The sequence below is a fragment of the Harpia harpyja genome, chromosome 3 (genome assembly GCF_026419915.1).
Source record: "Harpia harpyja isolate bHarHar1 chromosome 3, bHarHar1 primary haplotype, whole genome shotgun sequence".
NCBI lineage: Eukaryota > Metazoa > Chordata > Aves > Accipitriformes > Accipitridae > Harpia > Harpia harpyja.
This window is the reverse complement of record NC_068942.1, coordinates 41,165,955-41,188,848: the sequence shown is the minus strand read 5'-3', so window position 1 is coordinate 41,188,848 and position 22,894 is coordinate 41,165,955. Positions and strand designations below refer to the sequence as shown.

The following is a 22,894-nucleotide window of genomic DNA, read 5'->3' as shown; positions in this document are numbered from 1 at the left end:
GAGTGTAAGCCTGTCTTTCTGCACCTGCCAATGTATCAATGTACTTTATGCTATGCCACTGTAAATCATTACCAACAATGTAAAAAAAAAAAAAAAAAGGAAATTATCATCAGATCTGGGTGGGCTGTAATTTTGGTGGTTAGAAAGCATGATTTTATGAAGAAAAAGGCACGTTTGCAAAATTATTTTTGCTAAGCTATAAATAGTCAATTTTCAAAGGTAGTTTCTGCAACTGTTTCAAAGGGGTTGCATCTAACCCTATAATGGGCAAATAAAGAGGTAAACAGCTCCTTTGCCATTTGCCAGAGGGATGAGAGGGGGAGGGCTTGAAAAAAGTAGCTCATGAGATGGAAGCCTGTCATTATTATATGTAAGCATTTATCACATTATTGCAAATATGTTATTTGAAGAATGAGTAGGGTTTGGGTTTCCAGGCATCCACACCCACAGGTAAGCTGGGGCTCACCAGTCATTACAGGGGCAATGCCTTAAAGCATTTTATGTTGTAGTGTAGGTGTCTCAATGTTTTTCCTAATAGGAGAGATGTAGTGGCCTGCTGATCTCATCAGCTGGACTGCCCAGGCCTTTGTGCTTTTACTACGTCTGGCTTCCCAAAGCAGAAGTCTCATGTGCCGTGTGATCCCAAATGAGGACTCCATCCACCTCCGCGCAGCTCTTGTTGCCTCATCCCCATGCACCTACATGTCAAGTCCCGTGTCCTTACCGGCACGCTTAAGTCCTGGCACTGTGCGGTGCACCGAGGAGGCAGCTTAGGTGGCTCAAGCCATTGCTTCCCGCAAGGCATAAGCTGCCGTTGCTCAATAAGACTCTAATAACTGCCAACAGTAACTGTTGAAAGTGTAGTTCTTAAGCTGGGGTGCACATGTGACATTTCGACATTGTTTATCCCAGAGAAGCTTTCCCAGCAGAAACCCCAAAGAGGCTGCGAGGAGTTATACACGCTGTACTGTACAGCAACAGCAGGAGGACCTCCCTCGAGACGCATTGGCAAGAAGGGGATAGTGTGCTCAAAAATAAAATTACCAGACTTTTATTTTGACCATATATCTTCCGGCAGCGCTGGCTGCCAGGAATCGGCTAGGAACAAACTGAAAGAATGTCACGTAGTTTTATCTCAGGCACTGAGATCAGTTTGGCTTTCCAGTCTTAACTTGATTGTGCTCTGTGCTTGGATACTTAATTCTTTCCTTCTCCCTCCTGCAAATAACTCTTTTACCTTCAGGAAATCGTTTATATCCCATGAATGTGGATTATATTTTCTGTTAACAATGTCACTACCATTATTAAAACCGCTGCTTCCATATGCCCATGGGTCTTTTAAGGTTCTGCCTGGATTTGTCACACTGCAATATACACTGGTCGGTAGTTTATCATTACATACAATTACAGTTTTATGCTACTTGCAGTAGTCGTATCAATTAATTAGTTGTGAATGCTTGAAGCAGAAAGCTAAAATCTTTGCCCAAAGTGCCTTGCTGCCTGAACAGAATACATTGGCATTAGCATTAAGAGACCTGGCCACGTAGGACGATACCTAAACTATTCCACAGCAGGACTATAATATGAAGATGCGTGCTGTTTCTTGAGGGAGGACTCTTGCCTACTTCCTCTCTCCTCTGGTACCAAACAGTAAATTGTTCTAAGGCTTTAGGAAAACCCTTGCATCCTTAAATATGGGACATCATAGAAGTGCAGTGGGTTAAATGTTTATTACACCTTTCCAGCAGGGAAATCTGGGCTAGATATGCGAGACTGCTCCAGTCCTGGGCTCCCACAAAAAGAAAATTCATGGTAACTGTTGGTCTGGGAGGGTGAAAGCCAGGACATGCAGATTTTGTTCTTCCAAGGACTCTGAGCAAGCGACATTAAGAAAGAAACTCATGGAGTTGCCAAGCAAGCGTGTGTGTCCCCCCATAACCTAAACCAAACCCCTATCTACCTAGTATAATTCAATGTCTATGAATACCATGCTTTTCCCCAGAACACCTTTAAATGCCTTAAGCTTTCCTACTTCCCCAGGGAAGATTTGCAAGCACAGCAGTGAGTTCTGCTGACCACCCTGATGCTCTAATTCCTGCCCAGGCTCAGCCCATGCATGTCCCTGGAGGACTGTATGTGGCACAGAGCAATCCTGAGGCACGTTACCAGTGTGTTAGCCAAAAGAATTTGGCACCCAAAGCAATTAAAAATGATGATAGGGACAATTTAGCAGCATTGTTTGTTTGTACACTGTAGGTTAGACAGGTTTACTTGTTTTGGGAAGTGGAGGTTTTGACCTGAAATGCACGTTACACCACAAAAGAAATATTTGTCTATACACTGGGGCTGCTGAAGGTTATTTTTCTCTTAAGAGAATTGGTGCATTAGCAACATGCTATACCTGGAAATTTTTAGCAGCTGTGGACAGCCTCCTGTCTCTTCAAGAGGGGAAAACGCAGTAATTGCTGTGGTTTTAGAAATGTAGCTCCTCCCCACAAGCAGAGGCACAACTGCCAGTGCTCTTCCAGGGAGAAGTCCAAGCCTGGAAGAAGAAAAGCATTCAGCACAGGGCTGCTGGTGGCTTTGTGTTTTCTCTTACTGTGCCTCAGCCTGGATATGCAAGAGGATTCAGCTGGGATTCTCATCATCATGTACTTTAAATCCTTATGCCTAAGAGGTATAACAATATAGGAAAGTGGCAGGATGCAATTAAAGCTGGACATGCATTTTTGTCCAGAGACCAAACACTCTCACGTCTGGAGGTCCACCCCCTGCAGTGGGCTCATAGACAGCAGTTTCAGCTCCGATTCTGAATTCGCTTTTTTCAGCAGTCAGGATGAAGCAGAGCAGATCCAAAAGGGGAAGAAAGAGACTCTTGGTGCAACTCAAAATAACATGGCACTGAGACTGTTCACCTGAGACGCAGACTCAAGTCCTGCCACGCCAGACTGAGCCCAGGCTCCTGAGGCTAACGAAGGAGCGATCAGATGAACCCTCCAGTATGGGGCCTGTTTAGCCCTTTTTTTTGCTTAAATACCTATCTACTCATGCAAGCATTTGGATTTTAGACTCCACTTGTTAAGGTATAGTGCAATCATGAAGAAGAATATCTTTTTTTCCCCTACTTATCTCTGTTTCTGAGCCAAAGAAAAGTTACCTAGCATGAAGCTGGGGAGAAATGGCATTTTTTCACCCAGGACAGCATAGTGGCTGGGGGCTCTCGCCTGACAGGTGGAAGCTAAAGCTTCCTTAACAACTCCTCTGACAAGGATTTCAGCCTTGGTCCTTTTTTAGCCAGACTGAAGCATGACTCTTGCTTGTTGCTTGCAGTCTTCTCTGCATTGACTAGTTTTCCAGTGGGAGGGATGGAGAGTGCGTAACGCTGAGTTTATATAAATATTTTATGGGTACATGCAACATCTAGAGTTTAAATTTGTGTTCAGACTGATTCAGATCAGTCACTCCCATCAAAGTGATCTAATCGTTAATTTTTTTTTTTTGGGGTAGTCCAGCTCTTTCATCTGCTGTACCTCTGCTGGAGCCACTGCCTGTCACAAAAAATACAGCAAATGAAAGTAAGTAATGGGAAACTGGTGCATTTTCCTTTATTGATCATTTTTAACTGCTTTTACAATAAAATAAAAACTTTTTTTTTTAACTTACGTATTTTAAACTCACCGTTTAATTGATAACAGTAAAGTTCAGTGAAAGGCAGACTTCTGTACATGTTTAAATCAAACCACCAAGAGGCAAAATAAAGCTGTGCCTTGGCTGTGGCTCAGTACAGCTGCCTTCCTGCCCTGCCTTGTGCCATTCCACTGAAGAAGGTTTTACTGCAGGAGGTAGATTTTGTTCCACTTTCTTCCAGGCTTTCAATGCCTTTGTAAACCAGAATATCCTTTCTCTGATTTTTTTCCACTCAATCTTGAAACCATAAATGCCCTACAAAGTGCTCAGCAGGCATCTAGCATATGTAGTGCTACTACAACTGGGAAAAAATGTAGTCTTGTGTTTAAGTGCATAATGACTGTCATGGGTCTGGTGCTCCTTTGCAATATTTTATTTTTAATTAATATATTATTAAACAGTTAAAAGACACAAGCAAGCAATTTCTATAAAGAGTAGCTAACAGTTATAAGAACAAACTTTTGCTTCCTTTGTGTTTGGCAGCAGACAGCAAGCCCTGTAATTGGGGGGGGGGGTCCAGCAAAATGTTCATCTGAGAGCAGTGATCTGGGTGCATTTCAGATGATGAGGTTTTTGCGCACATGCATTCATCTTCAGTGGTGAAGCAAACATAACGCCAGAACAGCAAGGCCCAGTTTATAAGCATGCCATGTGCCTTTTCACACATGCCTTTTTATGGTGAGATGCAGAGAGACAGCTTTCTCCTCACAGTGCCTGCTTTGGTTTTCATGCATTCCGCTCAAACAGCCATTCGACAGCATGTGGCACAAGGCCAGGCAAGACTGGGGACAAGGAAGAAACATACAACCTTTGGGGAACAACCACACAACCTTCGGGGAACAAACACGACATTTCAGTGGTCCATTCCCTTAGACTCCACGTACACCCTAAAGGAAACAAGGACCAGGGAGCAGACCTGAGCGCAGGTCACTGATCAGCTGTACGTCACTGCAGCTATGCCCTATAGTTTTGTGGGTTTGGGGCTGTGCAAATTAGCATGCTCTAAACCAGAGCCTAGGGGCGCTTGGGGGGACAGCATGCACCAGCCACCGCTTCCCAACAAGCTGCATGGATAAGACTGGATAAGCATGGGTAAGGTGTGGGTCCCTCCACCCTGCAGAGTCCTCCAGCAGCCTCTGCCCTCACAAATGCCCTCCAGGTCCTCCTGCCACCCCGTCAGGCCAGCGACACACTCCCTCAATGTCATGCTACAAAACCAAAAAAACCAACAAAAACAACAACAAAAAACCCCCACTCTGATGGGCAATGATACAGCCCTCACATAATTTCAGGTTCTGAAATGCAAAAATATATTTTAAAAAACCTATTATCATTTAAGGCTACAGGGGTACCACGTGGGGTCCCAAGGAGATCAAGGGGCACATGCCTGTCTGAGCCTCTGGGCTGCAAGATTAAACAGCAGTCCCTGGCTCTACTTTAAGTGTTGGCACAACCTTGGGTGACAGTTTGCCTGGCAAAGGGAGGGTCACACCACCTTCCCACCTCCCTCCCTACCCACAGCTCCCTCCCTCACTCTATAACAGGGTTTAACAGTCCCTCAGAAAAGTTATTCTCCACTGACTGTGGGGTACCTGAAAACCCTGTGGGATTTTTGGTTCTTTCACATTTTAGTGGGCATTTCTGTTTGCATTAGCAGCACTATGAATGCATCAAGCACGCCCCAGTTATCAGTCTGTGGAGCATTTAGAGAGACCCGATTTTGTCAGCGTGGCTGAGCTGACTTGCTGATGGGCACGTGCCGCCAAGATTCACGAGGGTTACGGATCACTCGCTGTAGCCCATGAACAAAACAGGGATATCTTTTTGCAGCAGCAGAGCATAAAAATTAGGTACATGAGGTAAAACAGTGTTCCTATTTACAATATGGATGATATGTAAACGAAAGGCAATTCTGTAACATCATTGGTGGTCTTGTTCCTGACGAATCTGCTGTATCTCGGCGGGGGGTGCCCTGAATCTCTGTTCCTGAAGGCCAAGTCTTCCAGCTTCAGTTAGATATTGGTTTAGAAAGGTCAAATTGACCTAAATTGGTCAAAAGAAATCCCAGTCTGTTGCAGAGAACACCAGTATCCCTGACTGAACTGAGTCTAACCACTGCAGCAGAAAAGCTGCTATCGGCTGCTATTATTGAGACTCCCCACAAGCTGTTCAGCCCCCAGCCCTCTCCTCCAGCTCAGCCCTTTGCACCTCCTGTGTAATAGCTTAATGCTGGCAGACACAAGCGATAATTTGATGCCCCAAGCGCATCAGCACAGTAAGGGCATGGAGATGGGCGGCATCACTCACTCCTTGTCCATCCTTTCTGCTCCTGCTGCCCGGCCAAGGTGAGCAGGGGGTCAAACACCCACTGGCTATGGGGCCAAGCAGTGGACCCCAGGTGAATAAGGGTGTACCAGGCCACGGGACGTGGGAGCACACAGCCTCCTCACAGTCCTGCTGGAATCAGTTTTTGTTCTGTGCAAGCAGGTTATAGGAAGGGGTTTCTTCATAGGACCAGCCAGAGGAGCATGAAAACGGTGCACACAGCCGCATGTGCTTGTATGTGCATATACCTGCACCACTGCATTCTGTGCCAGGACGTGCTGCTCTCCTACATGAAGGTAGCAGATCCTGCTGGTAGGACTCTCTCTTTTGAGATAGCACCCTGCTGCCATCTCACTTTTCAACTCAAAATGGCTCTTTATTTTTTCCTTGCAGCCGGTATCCGATTAGTTCTTATCTCCTCATGGTCTGAATTCAGTCATACAGTTACATTCCAGCTGTTAAGACTCCTCAGGTTTTGCATGGTATTCCTTAGCTCAGTAAATAAGCATTGTACAAGGAATATTGCTGGAGCTTATTCATTGCCATTGCTTGCAGAAGCATTTAGTAGATGCAGGGTTCAGGCAAAGAAGCCTTTTGTAAATGCTCTCCCTCTGAGCTTGAATACTGTCTGCATATACCAAAAAGGCAGACCCCTGTTTCTCTTTCTCTGTCTAATTTTGGATTTCAAGTAAAATTCTAGATATCAAGTAAATTTCCAACACAGAAGAAATGTATAAGATTTTCCTTGGTGGTCCCTATGAATATGCTGTGTTTGGATTAAATAAACCAGAAGCAGGTCCAAATCCTTCAGTGTTAGGAAGTCTGGAAACTTCTCTGACTTCTGTGGAGCTCTGTTTTGTATTGCTCAACATCCTTCCCTACCATCTTTTTAATATAGTGGAGGGCTATAAAGATGTTCCAAGCTCCTAGTTCAAGGCAAAGTCTCTCACTGCACTCCAAAGCAAATGAATACCAGGCGTCATTTTTCCAATTATTTTCCCCCAGCAAGGAGGTGTAATAAAGAATTTCCTTTTTTTATTTGTGCTTTATTTTAGTGTAGCACCTATTAAAAATACCTTGCCTATGAAGTTAGGGATAGAAGACTGTAAAGGGAAAAAATCTTCTGGGTGTGAAAATACAATGGCTATGCACTCTGTTAGTGAGTTATGTTATCCTACATTCAGTTTACATACGTAAGGAGCACCAGCTTATGTCTTGGTCATGATTACTAAATTAAATGTACCTGTAATTATTCCCCTCGAGTTTTTGGTATCAAAAGCTTGTTTCAGGCTCTTGACATTTTAAAGCATAAAGGTACTACCTGTATAAATCAATATAATCACTCATGTCTTATGCAGAATTTTTTCTCCAGCCAATGCTCAAAAGAACTGTACTCGCTCTCTGCAGCTAATGTCCTCTCTCTTTGAAATGTAACTGCCCACCTCGTGGCAGTCTGGTGCAGCATTTCTGTGCCAAACTCTTGCAGGGGAATGGAAAAAAAAGGAATAATTTCTAAATCAGCGAGGGGAATCAGCCAGACAGAATGCAATTGTCCACATTGCAGTCTGGCCATTGTTCACAGATATATATGACTCTTTGGCCTGACTTCAAAGCTGAGCCCACCAATTCAGTGCAAATTCTAGTTGCTCAGCCTATCTGAAAATCTGGACGTTACTGAATGCAAATGGCCAGGACTTGGTTTGTAACAAAGCATTGAAAAGACACCGACAATGGGCTCAGGATTGAGGGGACAGGCGCATATGAAGTACTATCACTATCACCACCACCATATTCTATAACACCAGGGAGATCCCAGAAGGTCTCTGCTAACCAGGACCATAATTTCTTAACAAGTAAGACGACAGTGTGAGGCTCTCGTGGTCTGAAAACTTGGGGGGAGGAGATTAAATAAACCCTTTTGAAAGCTAGGAACTTGAACAAGGCAAGATGAGAAATGTAAAGGTTTCCTCAGTTTCCTGCAAATAATGAACACTGTGATGTGTTGTAATGTGACTGTGACATGTTATAACGTAACTGTGATGTGTTGTAATGTGATTGTCGTAGCCTTCAGTGGGGAACACTGCAAAAACGCAGCCTAGGGGTATCCAGCTCCAGAGTGGCTGGGGAGATTCCCAGTCCTGCTGCTTCTCCTCCGTTCTACAGCACTCCGGATTGCCTGGAGGAGCAGGTCTTTGTTATTGAGGATGTTGTATTTGCTCAGGTTCACAAGTTTGTCAAAATTTTCAGAGGAGTAGATTAGCCTAATGAGGTAATAGGGTGAGCAGTTGTTCTCCAGATTTACTTTGCCCTCTTCCATCTCTGAGAGACAGCGCTTTACTCCTGCAGAGAAAGACAAAAGCCACCACAGTGAGCTAAATCTGGAGCACAAAACACACAGTGTTGGAGGGGACTGATCTACTTGGCAGAAGCCACTGTTTAAAACAGCCTCCAGGAAAGATTGCACCCCTCCACAGCTTGAAAGAGCCATTCCTGGTCAGCTTTCCCAGCCACTCCTCCTTCCCCCTCCTGCTAAAGCTCAGACCTGGAAATCCCTCAGCAGGGCTGGCAGGATTCGTCCTGCCCCTGCAGACAGTCATTCATTCCCGGGCAGCGTGCCCCTGGGTCCACATCCTTTCCCAAACCCTGTAAGTCTGACTTTCAGTCAAGCCACACACCTGGAACACCTTTCAAAATCCACAATCAGCCCTCCATTAGCGGTGATGAGAGCACATCTGCCAGCTAGAGCGAGTGGACAACCTAGTACATACAAGGAGGCCTTGTGATGCTAACCACGCGGGATTGCCTGTTGCAGAGTGCAGAGGTGCAGAGGGAACAGAGCACCCCACATCAGCCCCTCATCCTTCAACTCAGTCTCAGGTTAACCCAGCCTCTTGGAGTTGCCAACATCCATCCTCCCTCTTAGGTCAATCTTTTTGCTTAAAAGGACACCCTAATCACCTCCACCAGGGACAGCAGCAGCCTCATATTTATGCTTCTACAAAATGTTTAGAGTTACATTTTTTCTCTGTTTTTTACCTATCTCTTTGCAGTCTGAACGAAATATGCCCAAACCACACATGTATTGTGAGATGGCTGTCAGCAGGGCTACAAACACACTTCTGAGATATTCCTTATGATGTCTACCAGAACCGCATGAAAATGACACAAGTATTTTGTTTGAGACATAGAAAGTTTTAGTCTAACCTAGTGGTTTCTGGGCAGTGTGATCTCAGGGTGCTGGGCACAGGCTGTCACTAGAATTGGCTGTATTAAAAATGTCCAAGTTTTGCTTCATTGAGCCTCCCAATATTCACAGCCATATTATCTGTGCTATCCACATCCAGATACAGCTGCACCTGCCTCAAGCACAGAAAAGCACAGTCTATAGTTGCATTGTAAATGGGGACTTCACAAGCTGATTCTCTTTTCTAGAATTTAAATAGTTAAAAGCAAGAAAAATAAGTACCCACATTCCACAGGGTGTCTCTCAGCCATCTAGAAATGAAAAGCTCCACTGTTAAACTTGAAATCCACGCAAGCAGGTTGCCAAGTAGCCTCCTCCCCCAACCACCCACATCAGTTGCTGGCTGTCAGCTTGATTGATGAGTCACCGGCTGCTCAGAACATGCAGGTGAGCATCACAGCTCACGAATTTGGGCCTGGAGCACTGAGAAGCTGCAGCAGCTGCTTTGCTCTGCATAATCTCATCCATCTTTCATTCAGAGAGACTCTAAAACACTCACCTATTTTACCTGCTAGCCACTGCTCGATGGCCGTATCGCACTATGCATTGCCATTTGGGCCATCTCCAGCCTCCACCGAACAAGCCTACTTCCCTCTACTGGGTATCTCTTCTGTTCATCCATAGAGTTTCTAAATGTGATTTTATTGGTGTATCTCTTACTGCACATATTCTCTGAGCATTGGTGAACATCGTAACAGAAAAGGAGCTTTACTTAACCTGTTTTGCTGCTGTTCATAACCTTCCCCAAATGCTCCCTCAGAGACATCCATTTTGCTGTGGTTCCAATACCACAATATAACGCTCTGTCTGCTGTGCTGAGCAGTAGCGAGGGAGAGCAGAAGTTCCTCATGGCCTGATGGCTCAAAAGGTGGTGTGTGAGATACTGCAGGGTTCATTGCTGTAAGAGCTCCAGCACAGAGGAAGGTCTCAGGTTAAGGAAGTCAGACAGTAGAGGCACCAACAAGATACTGCCTGTCTGATGTTTGCAGAGTATCCCACAAGCTGTGGGAAAAACCTAGTCTATCCTGGGGGTCTCTTGGACTAACGTGGCCTTTGCTGCTTCATGCCTGCATTCAAAGACAACACCTGAGGGCAGATCCCACCGTCCAGGGTCTGTTGGGCCTCCACACAGAACCAACCCAACTGCATATGTCCCCATGGCAAAGCCACGTTTGTTGTTGAATCCCCTGGAGAAAGGGAGGAAGGATATGAGCTGTGTTACCTGGGACGCTTAGGGTCTTGCTGTCTGTTAATCATGTGCACAGAGCTGCCAAACTCATGCGCAAAGCTTTTCAGCAAGTACAGGACAAGGCCCTTCTCTGTGAGCTAATGCAGGGTTTCCCTTGTGTGCACCACAGACTAACAGAGCTTTTCTGGCAGCTTTTTCTATTCACTGTCTTTTAATAAAGGAAGTAACCTCCTTCTCCCACAATACTTGTAACAACACCATATAATGCCTTGGCCGAGGTAGGACGATCAGTAACTTTTATGCTTCTTACCATTATGCCAACTAAACATTGCATCCCCTCCACTTCCTACTATTTACTGTTCTGAACATGTTGTCAACAGAATTGCTTGACCCAGCTGTTAGCAGCCATGTGCCTGTTCCTTCTGCTCTGACTCTTGGGCCACAAACATCATTCTTATTATTGCTGGAGAGACTTGCTAATTCTCTCCATCTAGATGGTGGTTGGCACAAAGGCAGGAGAGTATGGGAGAAGCAACCAGTGCCCAGCTGCTTGCTCACTGCTAGGTCTTAAATTGATAGGGGGAAGCTGAGGGAAGAAGCAGTTGGCAGATGTTCTCAGTCTCTTCTAGATCGAGGAGGAATTCTGACCGTACGTTATCCCCAACATCTTACCATTGCAAGTGCTGCTTTCTCCAGTATGCCTTGCAGTGTAAGTTGTGGCTTAAAGCCTTGTTCTGTCCTGTGTCTTAGTCAACATCACTGAGTCTGCCGTGGTTTGCTAACCTGCCTCTTGAGCGGTACGTGGAGGCAAATCAGTAGAGACATGGACCTGCCTCAGCTACCTCTGTCACATCATGGTTTACTGGATGAGAGAAACAGTTTCACTCTGTATATGGGGAACATAATCCCAGTTTTGGTGAGAAGGTTAACATGATGAGATTAACAGGAAAAGAGTTGACAGCTCCTCCTCTGCCATGGTGGAAACTCATGCACTTTGAGCTGAATGCAGTAACCTAAACCTGGCCTGATAGGTGAGTGGGCATGCTCATTCATAGCTCAATGGAAGAGGCAAATATACATATATGACTGTGATGGGTAGAAGACAGGATGGTCTCACTCACACAAAGGCTGTGCCCTTGCTTAAAATTATTGCTACAAAGGACAAATAAGATCCATGCTGTGGAAAGACAAATGGCCCAAACTCAACTAGAAAGTATAGTTTTGTTGACCGAACTTACCAGGCTCCTTGAATTCCTTAAAGGTGTCATTCACCAGGGGGAAATGGATTACTATGGGTGCTCTGGGGTCCTCCGCATCCGAAAACACGTAACATTCCTTTGGGTTCTTCTCTTCTTCTTTACTTATCTCCACTTCGGGGAATGGGATTTTTTGTATCTTGCAATATTTGTATGTCATCTCTAATTGCTGTGGACACAGAATGTCATTGCCTTAAAGCTAACGCTAAGACAAGAATCAGGTTTACTGAGGTATCACAGAAATACTGTGGCAACTTAATTCAGTCCCTAGAATCACTCTGCAATGAATGTGTAGTCCAAAGTAGCCACAGTATAACCCTACTTTCTGCCACCACTCACCACACGTCAGAAGATGCTTCTTATCACCCTATAATGTTCTTTACAGCTAGAGGGAATGACCAAAAGCCACCCTTAGAATTTGTCATGAGGACAGACCAGGAGAGATCAAGGTCATATCTCCAGCAACCGTTACTGCAATTCCCTGAGGATCCTAGGAAGTGCATGCTGCAATCCCCTACAGAGAAGAGAGCCAAACGGTTTCTATAGTTCTGGTCTTGAAAGAAGTTTCTTTCCTCACGGTGACTGGTTTGCTCTTGAGTGTACGATCAAGACTTAGACAGCCACTTACTTCAAAGTTTTAATAACACAAGAAGAGTTTTACCAGGGCTGCAAGGAACGGAGCATGTTAATCTCACCTTGAACACATTCCCCAAACCATAATCAAGTGAGATAACGACATCTACACCCCTCTCTGGCTTGAAAAGTGCTGCACCACTGGTGTTGATGAAATAGCCAACATCTATCAGGCAAAGATATTTCTGCAGCGGTGTCAGAGTGTTAGGGAAAGAGTCCAGCACGGTGTCTGAAAAACATTTTGAATATAGTTAGTGGTGCATCGGTAGGAAAGGAGGAGTCAGTAATTCTGTCTGTGCTACGTGTTAAGGGCAGCCCCTTGGTTGCCCTCAAGACCAGGCTCACCTCCCTCCATAACGCGAGCCCACAAACGTGGCCTCAGGAGCACGCCCTCCAAACTGCACGTCTGAGCAATGCTGGCCTGTTACCCCACTCCCCCAGGCACACTCACAAAGGCAGGCCGTGAGGCAGCCAGGCAGAGGGCAGGTGAGAGACAGACTCCACTGGCCTCACAGCTGCTCTGGGGAGTGATTTTTCACAGAATACAGACTTTAGCCGATTTTTTTTCCCCTAAGAACTGGGAAAAATGCAAACAACAAAAACAGTTTCAGAGTGTAGCAACAAATCTAACAAATGCAGTACATCACTGCACTTTCGCATTGCTCTCTTTTTGCTTTTGCAGTCTCAGGACTAGACTCCTCTCCCAGGGTGAAAAATCTGACTTCAACCCGCTTTCAGTGATCTCTCATATAAATTATCTTAGCCATACTGCAAAAAAGTACCACATCATGCCCACAGCATCCCCTACCAACAGCTTAAAATTGCTTGAATTGCTTGAATTAATTAAACCACACATTAACACCAAAAGGAGCCAAAAGGGGATTATACCAACTGGCAAGTTGAGATTTAAAGACAGTTTCTGATAGCTAGACTCTTATTTCTCTGCTAGCAACCCCACCAGCCTGCCCTGTAGACAGCAAGTCCACTATTGTTCCCCTGGTATGATTTCCAGTTCCATGGAATAAGAAACATTTTGCCATGGTTTTAAATATCAAAATAGTGGTTTAAGAGTGTTCCTCAAGTTCACAAAATGAGGTAGCAAAGTCCAGAGCAGACCCCTTGAGCCTTAAATCATTTGTGCTTAGGTATTTTAAGAAACTGTTGATCACAGAAATACTGCAGGTAAGTTCCAGCATTTCACTTCTTTCAATCTCTCTGCCTCCTTGACCTCGTTCTGTAGTGTTGATTTAAACCGTGCAGAATAACTTTAGCTTGTTCCATAGCCTGGAATGTTTGACAGCAGCTTGAAGTAATAACTTATATTTTTTCCATTCCCTCACTGTCAGGTCTTTACAAAATTATTTGCTTATTTTAGCATTCATGGCTGCTGGGAATTCACAGATTCTGCTGTAATGAGAGACATTTGCTTGCAGTCCCTCACAGAAGAAACAGAGCATACTTTTTAGTTTTACTTGGCCTGGTGAATATTTTCAGTTGAAATTCCATTACTCCCATTTTCTTATCATGGAGATGGAACTGTGAAGCATTTATTCATGTCTGGATATGTGAATTAGAAGTAGGTATTTCCTTGGGAGACTCTCTTCTTCCATTCCACACCCAAAAAGGGACTTTAAAAAAGTCCTGCCTCGGGAATTCCCTTGAAAGCATGAACCCTACTGTAAATGCATTACACTAATTCCAGGCTACGAGTTCTCAAATTTCTCACCATGAAAATTAGGCTTTTCACGTGGCATTTAAAGTCTTGGTTTAATGTGTCAGATAACCTGAACTGCAGGGAAGCCTTTAAAACACAGCTATATTCTGGAGACTTCACCTACCATGAGACTATCATTTCTGCTCACAGAACTGGCATCTCCTCTTGCTCCTAGAGATGGATCCATACCTGGTTTTAGCTTGGTCTCATACAGGCAGCCAAAAGAGGATACAAAATCTGCTAATTTTTCCCACTCCAGACTTTTAGTTTCCCTTTTCCCACTCCAGACTTCATGCTTTCCACTTATTTTACTTTATTTGTAGAATATCTACCCTGAGTTAGTCTTTAGCATCCCTATGCTCTCTTCCTCCAAATCCTCCTTGAAATCTGCTTCTACCCATTTGCCTTTACAAAATTGCTAGTCAACAAATGTAAGGAAAATTATTTTTTTTAACATTTACGGACTGACAATCTTATCCTTCATCCACCTTCTTAAGCTACTTGCTTGCTCCTTCTCTCACCCACCCTTCTTATGCTACTTGTTTTCTCCTTCTCTCACTTGTTTTCTTAGAGCAGACTCTTTTAGGACATGGACTTTTTGCTTAATGGACATTTTGAAAGCACTTAGCACACTCTGGGCTCTGCCTCAGTCCACAAAAAAGCCCTACCATCTCTTGCCACTGTCAGCAAATCATGTAGCAATGGGAACCAGGGACAAAACGTGTTGTAACTTGAATGAAACAGGGGACAGAAAACACAAGTTGCCAAAGAGAAGGACTGAGAGGAGGCAGAGAATACATGTTTTCTTGCTGAAGTCAGATTAACCTTAATAATGTGGGGTTCTCCCACACTGCTCCCTGCTCATGGAATAAATGAGGACACTGGGATTATGGGAAGATTTGTGATGCACAGAACCTCAGCTCCATCACCTTGCTATCATTTCACAGATTGTTTCAGAGGTTTTGAGGTAAAACTGTTACAACTGTTTACTTTGCCTGCCTGCAGAGCACAGTCCATAGAAAACTGCTGTTCAATTTACACATCAAGTCTACGCATTCTGTTTGTTTAATATATACAGTCTAAACCTATGCGGCTTTAGCTCTCTGTTGCTGGCTCTTGGTATTTCTGTTTCTGAAGGGTTAAAGAGAGGTCTCTGGATGGATAAGTCATCAGGCAGAAATACCACACATATGGGCATCCTTCATCTTCTTCCTTCATCTGATCCACATAATAACCTGCTATTTTATGCTTCCGGTGTTACCTTTGTTTCTTGACCTCAAAAGATTCTACCCTTTCTGAATCTTTTGACTACCGTACCTATGCAGAGTGACAAACTTCCTGTAAAAGAGCATGCTTTGACAAAAATTACAGATATCTTCGGGAGGTGAAAGAGTGGCCCATGGACTAGTTCATTTTAACCTGTTACCCTAAAGAAACAGACACCATGAACACAGTTCCATCTCAACAGATTTCCAAACCCTGAGAAAATATCTCTAAATGTGAGATTTCCAAAGTCTAAAAAAAAAAAAATCTGAGATGTTACCTGCACACTGCAGCTAACTCTTTGTTGCAGTTACCTTTCCATTCAATAAATTTTTTCTGATGGATATAATCCTTATGAAATTCTAAGCCTCTCAGGAAGTTATGAGACTTTCCCAGTAGTGGACGCTTGGTCATAATGTCCTGAAACATTTCATACAGTTTCCCTGACAGACAAGATGGAGGCTCGATGATAGTGACATCATCCTCAGGGGAATGTTTGTCTGAAATAGAGAAGGAAACGTGAGAAAAAACATCAGCAGTCTGTTCTGCCAGGCACCTTTACTGGCTAGCTGCCCTTGCTGTCTTCCTGTGGGTCCCTCCCATCCCTGTTTCTTGCAGACTGCCTGAAAACATATGCACATGACCAATCCCATTTAAACAAAGATATATTTGGTTTTGTTTAAAGCAAGCACAGCCTTTGTCTTTTACTCTTTCAAATGACACACCGGCTTTGTACTTTTGCCTACAAGTAAAAGCCACCCTTCTCATTTGCAGTCATGGGAGGAGCCATTTAACAGACCATGAGCAAATCTTAAATGAAAAACATTTGTAACTAGCATGAAGTGTGCCTCTGGGTTTAAAATAAAATAAAATGAAATAAAATAAAATTAGATGAGATGAAAATATCACATAGTGATCATTCTGATACAGGTGAAAATCACGCTGGAAGATCCACAGTGAGGCAACACAACATGCAGCAATTTAGGGAGAACATGTGAGAGATTATTCACAAAGAGTAGCAATAGTGTATCGTAATCCTTTCCTGAATAGGAAGCACTGTCTGGTCAAAAACAAATACTGATTTTGAAACTCTTACCTATATCTACCATATCTTTGGCCCATCGTTCCCAGAATTCATTTGAATTTGAGGACCAATACAAGCCATCCAGCAAATTCCTTGTAAAGATGTTTGTCCAAAGACCTGCAAGTCAAACCACATGGGAAAAAATACTGCACCACCACATGTTGACCACCGACTATTACAAGTATCCATGCTACGTATTATTGGCCTACGTGAATTGGCACTGTTGTGACACAGCTTAAGCAGTAGGTCTCACAGAGTTCAAACATAATGGTGTCAGCAGTTCAGTGCTCTTTCTCAAGAGATAACTACACACAGACCATTCACTGTATAGTACAGAGTAACAAAATAAGAGGTATCAGTCACCCAAACGATGTTTTAGAGTGTTTACTGTGTACTTGTGAAAGAAAGCAGGCTTTGAAAGCATGGTGAAGCCAAATAAACATGAGGCCCTTCTTTAAACTGATTTATTCTTTAAATTGATCTAAGACCCATTTTTTCCTTTCAGGCATGTTTTGTTTCTGTGCAGTTCAACTGGTCCAGGATCAAAATAGAATTGGCTCCATATGTGAGTCTGCTTTTGGAAAAGAAAGAACTATCCTTTGTCATTAAGACCCATGCCAGGTACTCGCACGAGGAACAAATTCAATCTCTAGCAGACTTCACAGTGAGAGAAACACAATTTTTGTCTCCACTGGACCCTTGTTTTTGGTATCAAAAATGGCTAAAATTCTGACAAGGATCTAAAATCTGCCTGGGGCAGATGGATTCCTCTGACCAGCTGCTTTTCCCCTTTTCTTCACCTTTAGAGGCAGAACAGCCAGTCAAAGCAGTTGTTGGAGGTTAAAAGGGCTTCCTTCATCCTTGTAGGCAGGGAAGATTAGTGACACCATTCTCAACCCACAAAGCTCAGATGGTTCTCACCCTTGTGGGTTGTTCTAGATGAGTTATATTTTATTTTTAGCTCCTTCCAATTCTACCCCAGCAATGCATTATCTAGAAATATAGTTGATGAAGTTGAAGAGTTGATGACTGGTCAGGGAAGAAAGGCTTATTATTTCCTCAGCTTGCCTTCTCCACCTTCTTGTTTGGTTCAGAAAATGGGAAGGGGAACCATGCTGCAACTTTCCCAAATCTGCCCAGGTTAAAAGGGAGGACAGGAGGAAAGAAGCTTTACAAAGAGCAGAAGTGTACAAAAGGGGTAAAAAGCCCATTGAATCAAGACCTCGAGCAGACCTGCTGGCAAGGAGTGTTGTACACAGACCAGTGGCTAGCTAGTACCATGCTTTTTACCATGTTGTGATTAACTATATTGCACTGCTAGGTCACCTTCCAGATAGCAGATCCGAGATTCTGGCAGCTTCTTCACTCGCCTTCCCATGAAAAATTCACTGTCAAAATATTCTGAACGAATGGAGGCTCCGTATTTTGGTATGGCCACCTCGTAAGGAGAGAACTCCGCCCACTCTACAAAAGAATTGACACATGGCATGTTTACTGTAATAAGAATAAGAAAACAAAACCTTCCCCTCTGGATAAAGCTATCCACAAGCTCCATGGATCTTGCTTGTCTCAGCAGCTCTGTACTATCAGTAGCTTTGTATTGCAAACTACGCTGTCTAGTTCCATACAAACTGAGAGATGATTTGCATACAAAAGGAACTAGCTTTTTCACATCAGAAAGAGTCTAACATTAGCTTCAAAAGCTTGGCTATATATTTCTACATAAAGATTCTAGGATCCCACTTGACTCTCTAAATCAAGAGCATCAAATGTACAACATGCAAGTGATCCAACCTGCAAGGAATGACTAGCAAGAAACCTCTACTAACCCAAACCCATCAGTCTATGTGATATAACAAAGCAGCCTGAAGACACATCAGCTCCAAACTAGAAAGTATCACAGTGTGGGCACGGCTGTGTAGTTTCCTGATTCAAGCTGTACTGCACAGGTATTGCAGTAGAACAGTAGCTATAAACCTGACCAAATGTAAGTACTACCCGTTTTTTCTTTCCAGTATCTGCTCATTTTAAAACCTTTTGTTGAATGTAGGCTGTGTCCATTTAAAGGGTGTCATATCACCCCCATCATAGCAATCATACGCCATTCTATTTTCATACCCTTATCACCGTAGCATTTAGGGAAGTGACAATTACATTTCACAGCACTTCTACAAACTAAGGAACCATCACATGAAAAAAAAAAGATCACGCGATTTGCCCCCACTCACTCACGATGTCTGTGGCAAAACTAGAACTTCAGCCCAGACCTTCAGAAATGCCCTGTTCGTGCCTGAGGATGTTATCCAGCAGGTCTGCTCTTTCTAATCAACACCCAGACAAACATTTTCTTAAAAGATGAATACTGACTCAGGGCAAGCAACAGATGTATTCCCCTTTTATTCTCCACACACATGCACCCTCCCTCCAAATTCTCTTTAGTCCCTATTCAGAGTCAGAAGAAACTCTAGGAATACTTACCTCTAAATTTGAAAGTACTGAACTTTTCCTCTTTCACATTGAGGACTGCATAGAAAGGCAAGGGGTTTTGTCCATGCTCCAATGCCTTGCGCTGGTCTGTGAGTTTGTACTTTCTTGGCTACTCAAAGACATAAAAAAATCACAGGAAACCTCTGGAAGAGCATAAGGCAAAAGCACTGACACAATCTACCTGAGTACAGATAGATAACACATGTTTTACAACCTAGAGGAATCTGTGAGTCACATTTTTATAAGAGACCTGTTCCTTCATGTTCCTGCACTTTCCTTCCTGGTTGCCTTTTTGATACCTAGTAACCTCTTCATTAATATCTAAGTGCCTTGATTGCCTGCATCCCACAGATCTTTACTAAGGCTGAGACTAATGTTCACATGAGGACAGATTACTTTAGCTCTTAAGTGTCCAACTAGAAACAGACTTTAAAAGACATGAATTTTCGGGGGGGGGTTGCTCAGTTCTTTCTGAAAGTTTGCCTACTGAAGTTGCTAGCTGTTGGGCACCCTAATACAGAGGCAGCTTCAAACCATTAGCTGTGCTGGAAAATCCTGGCTACAAGATCCTCTGTCATTGTTTACAAATCACACTGGGATGCCTCAGTCACTTTGGATTTGTTCCACACATTACGTCATGCCCTCAAAGAGTAAAGTGCTAAAGAAAATGAGTGGATGTTTCCCAGATGTGTGGCAGGACCATGTACATACCCGTTCATGTAAGAACATTTCCTGAACAAGTGACCACAGAGTTGTAAAAGATGACACATGTCCTGCTTTTGCCCTTTCAGCGAGTTCCTTGTGATAATACTTCAGATGCTCTATAGACATAAGGTTGAGCTTGCATTTTGTCACTTGCTCTTTTACTGCCTTAAGTGGCCCCTCCAGAGTCTTCTGTGACCAGTCGGCATGCTCATACAGGTCTGCTAGGGTCCTAAAGAACAGAAATGTGGGAAAATCATCCATTTATTTGGACGGTTCTGGAAAATTACTATATTTACCCAACCACTTTCATCAAAGAAGAGAATCAGCAAGCCTAAACTGAAGTTATGATCGAGAGCCAACAGTAATAGGGGGAATTACATTCACTTATTAACAATGTCAGACTTTGAAAGCAATGCATCTCTCTCACTGTGTGGAAATGTAGCGTCACAGTCACTCCAAATACAAATCTCATTTTCTATACGCACCATGTCGAGCCAGAAGCCCCAGTGATATAGGTAACACAGTCCAACAGATGTAGCTTCTGAAGAGCTAAGAGGTGCCCAAACATAGCTGACATTGCTCTGAGGCCTCCGCCTGTTGCCATAACAGCTATTACCGGGACCTGTTCAAAACATAAGTATTATCTTCAAAAAGTTACTCACTTGCCTACTTGGAAAAGTCTAATTACAGCTCTTATAATTTCCTCAGCAGACTTCATTGGAGGACAATGAAATTACATCAACATTCAGCCAGTCTTTACCTGTACTTTCTTTAAATTAACCTCCAGATACTCAGTGGGTTCCCTTAACCCCAAAGCTTGGGTAAGTTTGAACATGCAGTGATTTTAACTTTCCTTCCTCCCCTTGTTCTTTATAATTGGAATTGCAATGATTAATAACAGATAATTATATGATTTTGTTATAAATAACAAAAATTGTAATAAATGCAATTAAGAATGGATTCAAGGAAGTCCTGAGCAGAGTTAATAAAAAATATATTAAGCAAACAAAATGATTCTTTGGACAGCATCCATTCAACAAATACAATTCCAGCAAGAAAATAAACGTTCACTTAAAAATTCACCCTGGATCTTGGCAACAAAACATATTTCAGCAGGAGCTTGTAATAAAACATTCTTTCTCCACCCTGAAGAATTCTGACTTTTTGTTAAAAAGTGTTCTAAAAATGAAAAAAAAAAGGTAAACCTAAAGAAGGGACATTACAATGATTTCATAAATATCTATGTGAGGTGAATTTCAAATACTCCTGTTTTCCTATTTGGTTTGGGTTGTCTGGCTAGGCTGTGTCTAACACAATGTACCAATGCCTTATATCTTGCTGACCTGCTGCAACACACTGTTGGAAATGCTGACTTTGAAGAGTGGTATATTATGTCCTTGGGAATTTGACCCATTGAAAAGAATGGTAGCATGAATAGCTGAGCTGAAATTTTAGATGATTATGGGGTATGCCACACGGAGAACTTCTGTTCTGCTGCCATTCAAATCAATGGGTTTGTCATCAACATGCAAAAACTACTAGAAATCTTGTGGGGAGTTGTGCCGATCCTAATTCAGTAGACCCACATCCCATGCTTGGATTCCAACTCACAGACCTCGTGTCCATGTAGATCTCTTTCCAGATGAAGAACCCTTTTCAGGGCACCGGCAACCACTCTCTTCCTTTTTTGCAAGAATTCTTGCTCTTCTCGGCACAGATCATACCCTAAGCGCACATCTAGTTTTTCTGTGCTGAAACATAAATAAATTCAGAGGCACAGGATTGGTGTTTAAAATGTATATGAGTCTATTTTCAGCAACTGCAGTCTACTAAATATCATAAAAAAATCACGATTCACTGTTCAGATTTAGAGACAGAAATGCAGCTTCCAGTTTCAAAGAAACTGCTTTGATTCTACATGGTCTCTTTATTTTCTGATGTTTCAGTGTATGTTTTACTGCCATCTAAGGATAGCAAATATGAATAAAGAAAGGCTTCTTTGTGTCTTTCAGTAGCTTTGTAAGCTGAATCCTTTCTATTTCTGTTTCATATCATTTCTGAGCAAAGGGTGACTTGAACCTAACAAAGTCTTTCATGGGGATTTGTACCACAGATTTATACAGAAACAGTACAATGAAAAATATATTCAAATAATTTTGGTTTATTTGTTGTCTGTCTCATTATTTTACAGTGTAACATTTCATCTTCCCTAGCTTGTGCTTCTTTCTATTGATATCACCAGAGCCACAAATCTATTTTCTTAGGAATACTTGTGTGGTTTGAGTAATGTATGGACTCTGGATGTTTTGCTTATTTCAAATTCCCTTTTCCCTCTGTCTTCTTCCCGCTTCTGTGTCCCTTTTGAAGAAGCCTCCAATCTCAGTCTTCGGTTCTTTGATGCAAAGGACACTCAGTGACTAAGCTGCTCACTGTTTGAAATTATCATAATTTTTTTTATTTTTGCATCTTGGCATGACTCTTTTGCCCCAAGGACATTTAACTTTGATCTGTTCTGGTGACTCTTTAATGTTGAATGAACTATTCTTATATTTTGACCCTAGTCTTGTGCATTCCTTGTATCTAAATAAAGGATACTCCGTTCTAGAATTCACAGTTCAAAGAGCAATAAAACCTTTAGAGAAAAAAACAGTCCCTTACCAATCATTTAGTTGGAGGTACAACTGCAGTGGCACATTCTGTAAACAAAGAAATGAGAGCAGGAACATGAATGACTGGGAAAAAAAAAGAGGCTTGAAATCCAGATTTTCAGTGCGTCCTGGAATGCCCCACCACTACCACTCTGCATACAGTTTTTTGGAAAGCTGTAGCAGGAAAGAGACGGAAAGCAACTAAACACCAAACATATTCTACAGAGAAGCAAAAGAGGCAGGAGGAGTCAAAGTGGCTAGATGAACGGGCTGTGAAACAGGATTTCTTCCTCACTGTGAATATTCCTCCATGAACCATCCTAACCCAGCAGCAGTATCACATTGTCACCTTCCTATTCTTGAGGATGAAGAACAGCACCCAGATAAAGACAGTGATAGAAGAGGAAATACAAGTCACCACATCCTTCCAAAAAGCTACTGGAGGCAAAAGAGAGTCCAAACAGAGGGGTGGGGAATCACTAGTGGCGAAACAGACATTCATTCTCCCTTCTCTTTAGGGGAAAGGCTGCCAAGAAATTCTTCTCCTCTTATTTTCGCCTTTCGTTTGCTGCAAGGTCTGGGAAAGCATGTCTGGCTATTGTTAACAGATTCATCTGGCCACACAGCAGCATTACTACTGCTTTTAAAGCACCTTAGAG

At 43.0% G+C, this 22,894-nt stretch overlaps 1 protein-coding gene across 5 annotated transcripts in view; it reads right to left on the bottom strand.

Moving 5' to 3' along the window:
- Positions 1-4,045: 4,045 nt before the first annotated feature.
- The window catches only part of PLA2G4B (phospholipase A2 group IVB), a 54,430-nt gene continuing 35,581 nt past the window's right edge, over positions 4,046-22,894 (bottom strand). For 4 of the 5 annotated variants that reach the window (XM_052782172.1, XM_052782173.1, XM_052782170.1 and 1 more), the window contains 11 exons: positions 22,246-22,283; positions 21,203-21,338; positions 20,073-20,209; positions 19,594-19,816; positions 18,874-18,991; positions 17,722-17,859; positions 16,408-16,512; positions 15,626-15,811; positions 12,397-12,563; positions 11,684-11,870; positions 4,046-8,352 (listed from right to left, as the gene is read on the bottom strand). In XM_052782172.1, the coding sequence (XP_052638132.1) occupies positions 8,108-8,352; positions 11,684-11,870; positions 12,397-12,563; positions 15,626-15,811; positions 16,408-16,512; positions 17,722-17,859; positions 18,874-18,991; positions 19,594-19,816; positions 20,073-20,209; positions 21,203-21,338; positions 22,246-22,283 (1,680 nt within the window). In that variant the 3' untranslated portion in view covers positions 4,046-8,107. The remainder of the gene's footprint in view (positions 8,353-11,683; positions 11,871-12,396; positions 12,564-15,625; positions 15,812-16,407; positions 16,513-17,721; positions 17,860-18,873; positions 18,992-19,593; positions 19,817-20,072; positions 20,210-21,202; positions 21,339-22,245; positions 22,284-22,894) is intronic. The other variant, XR_008234433.1, reaches the window with a different exon arrangement.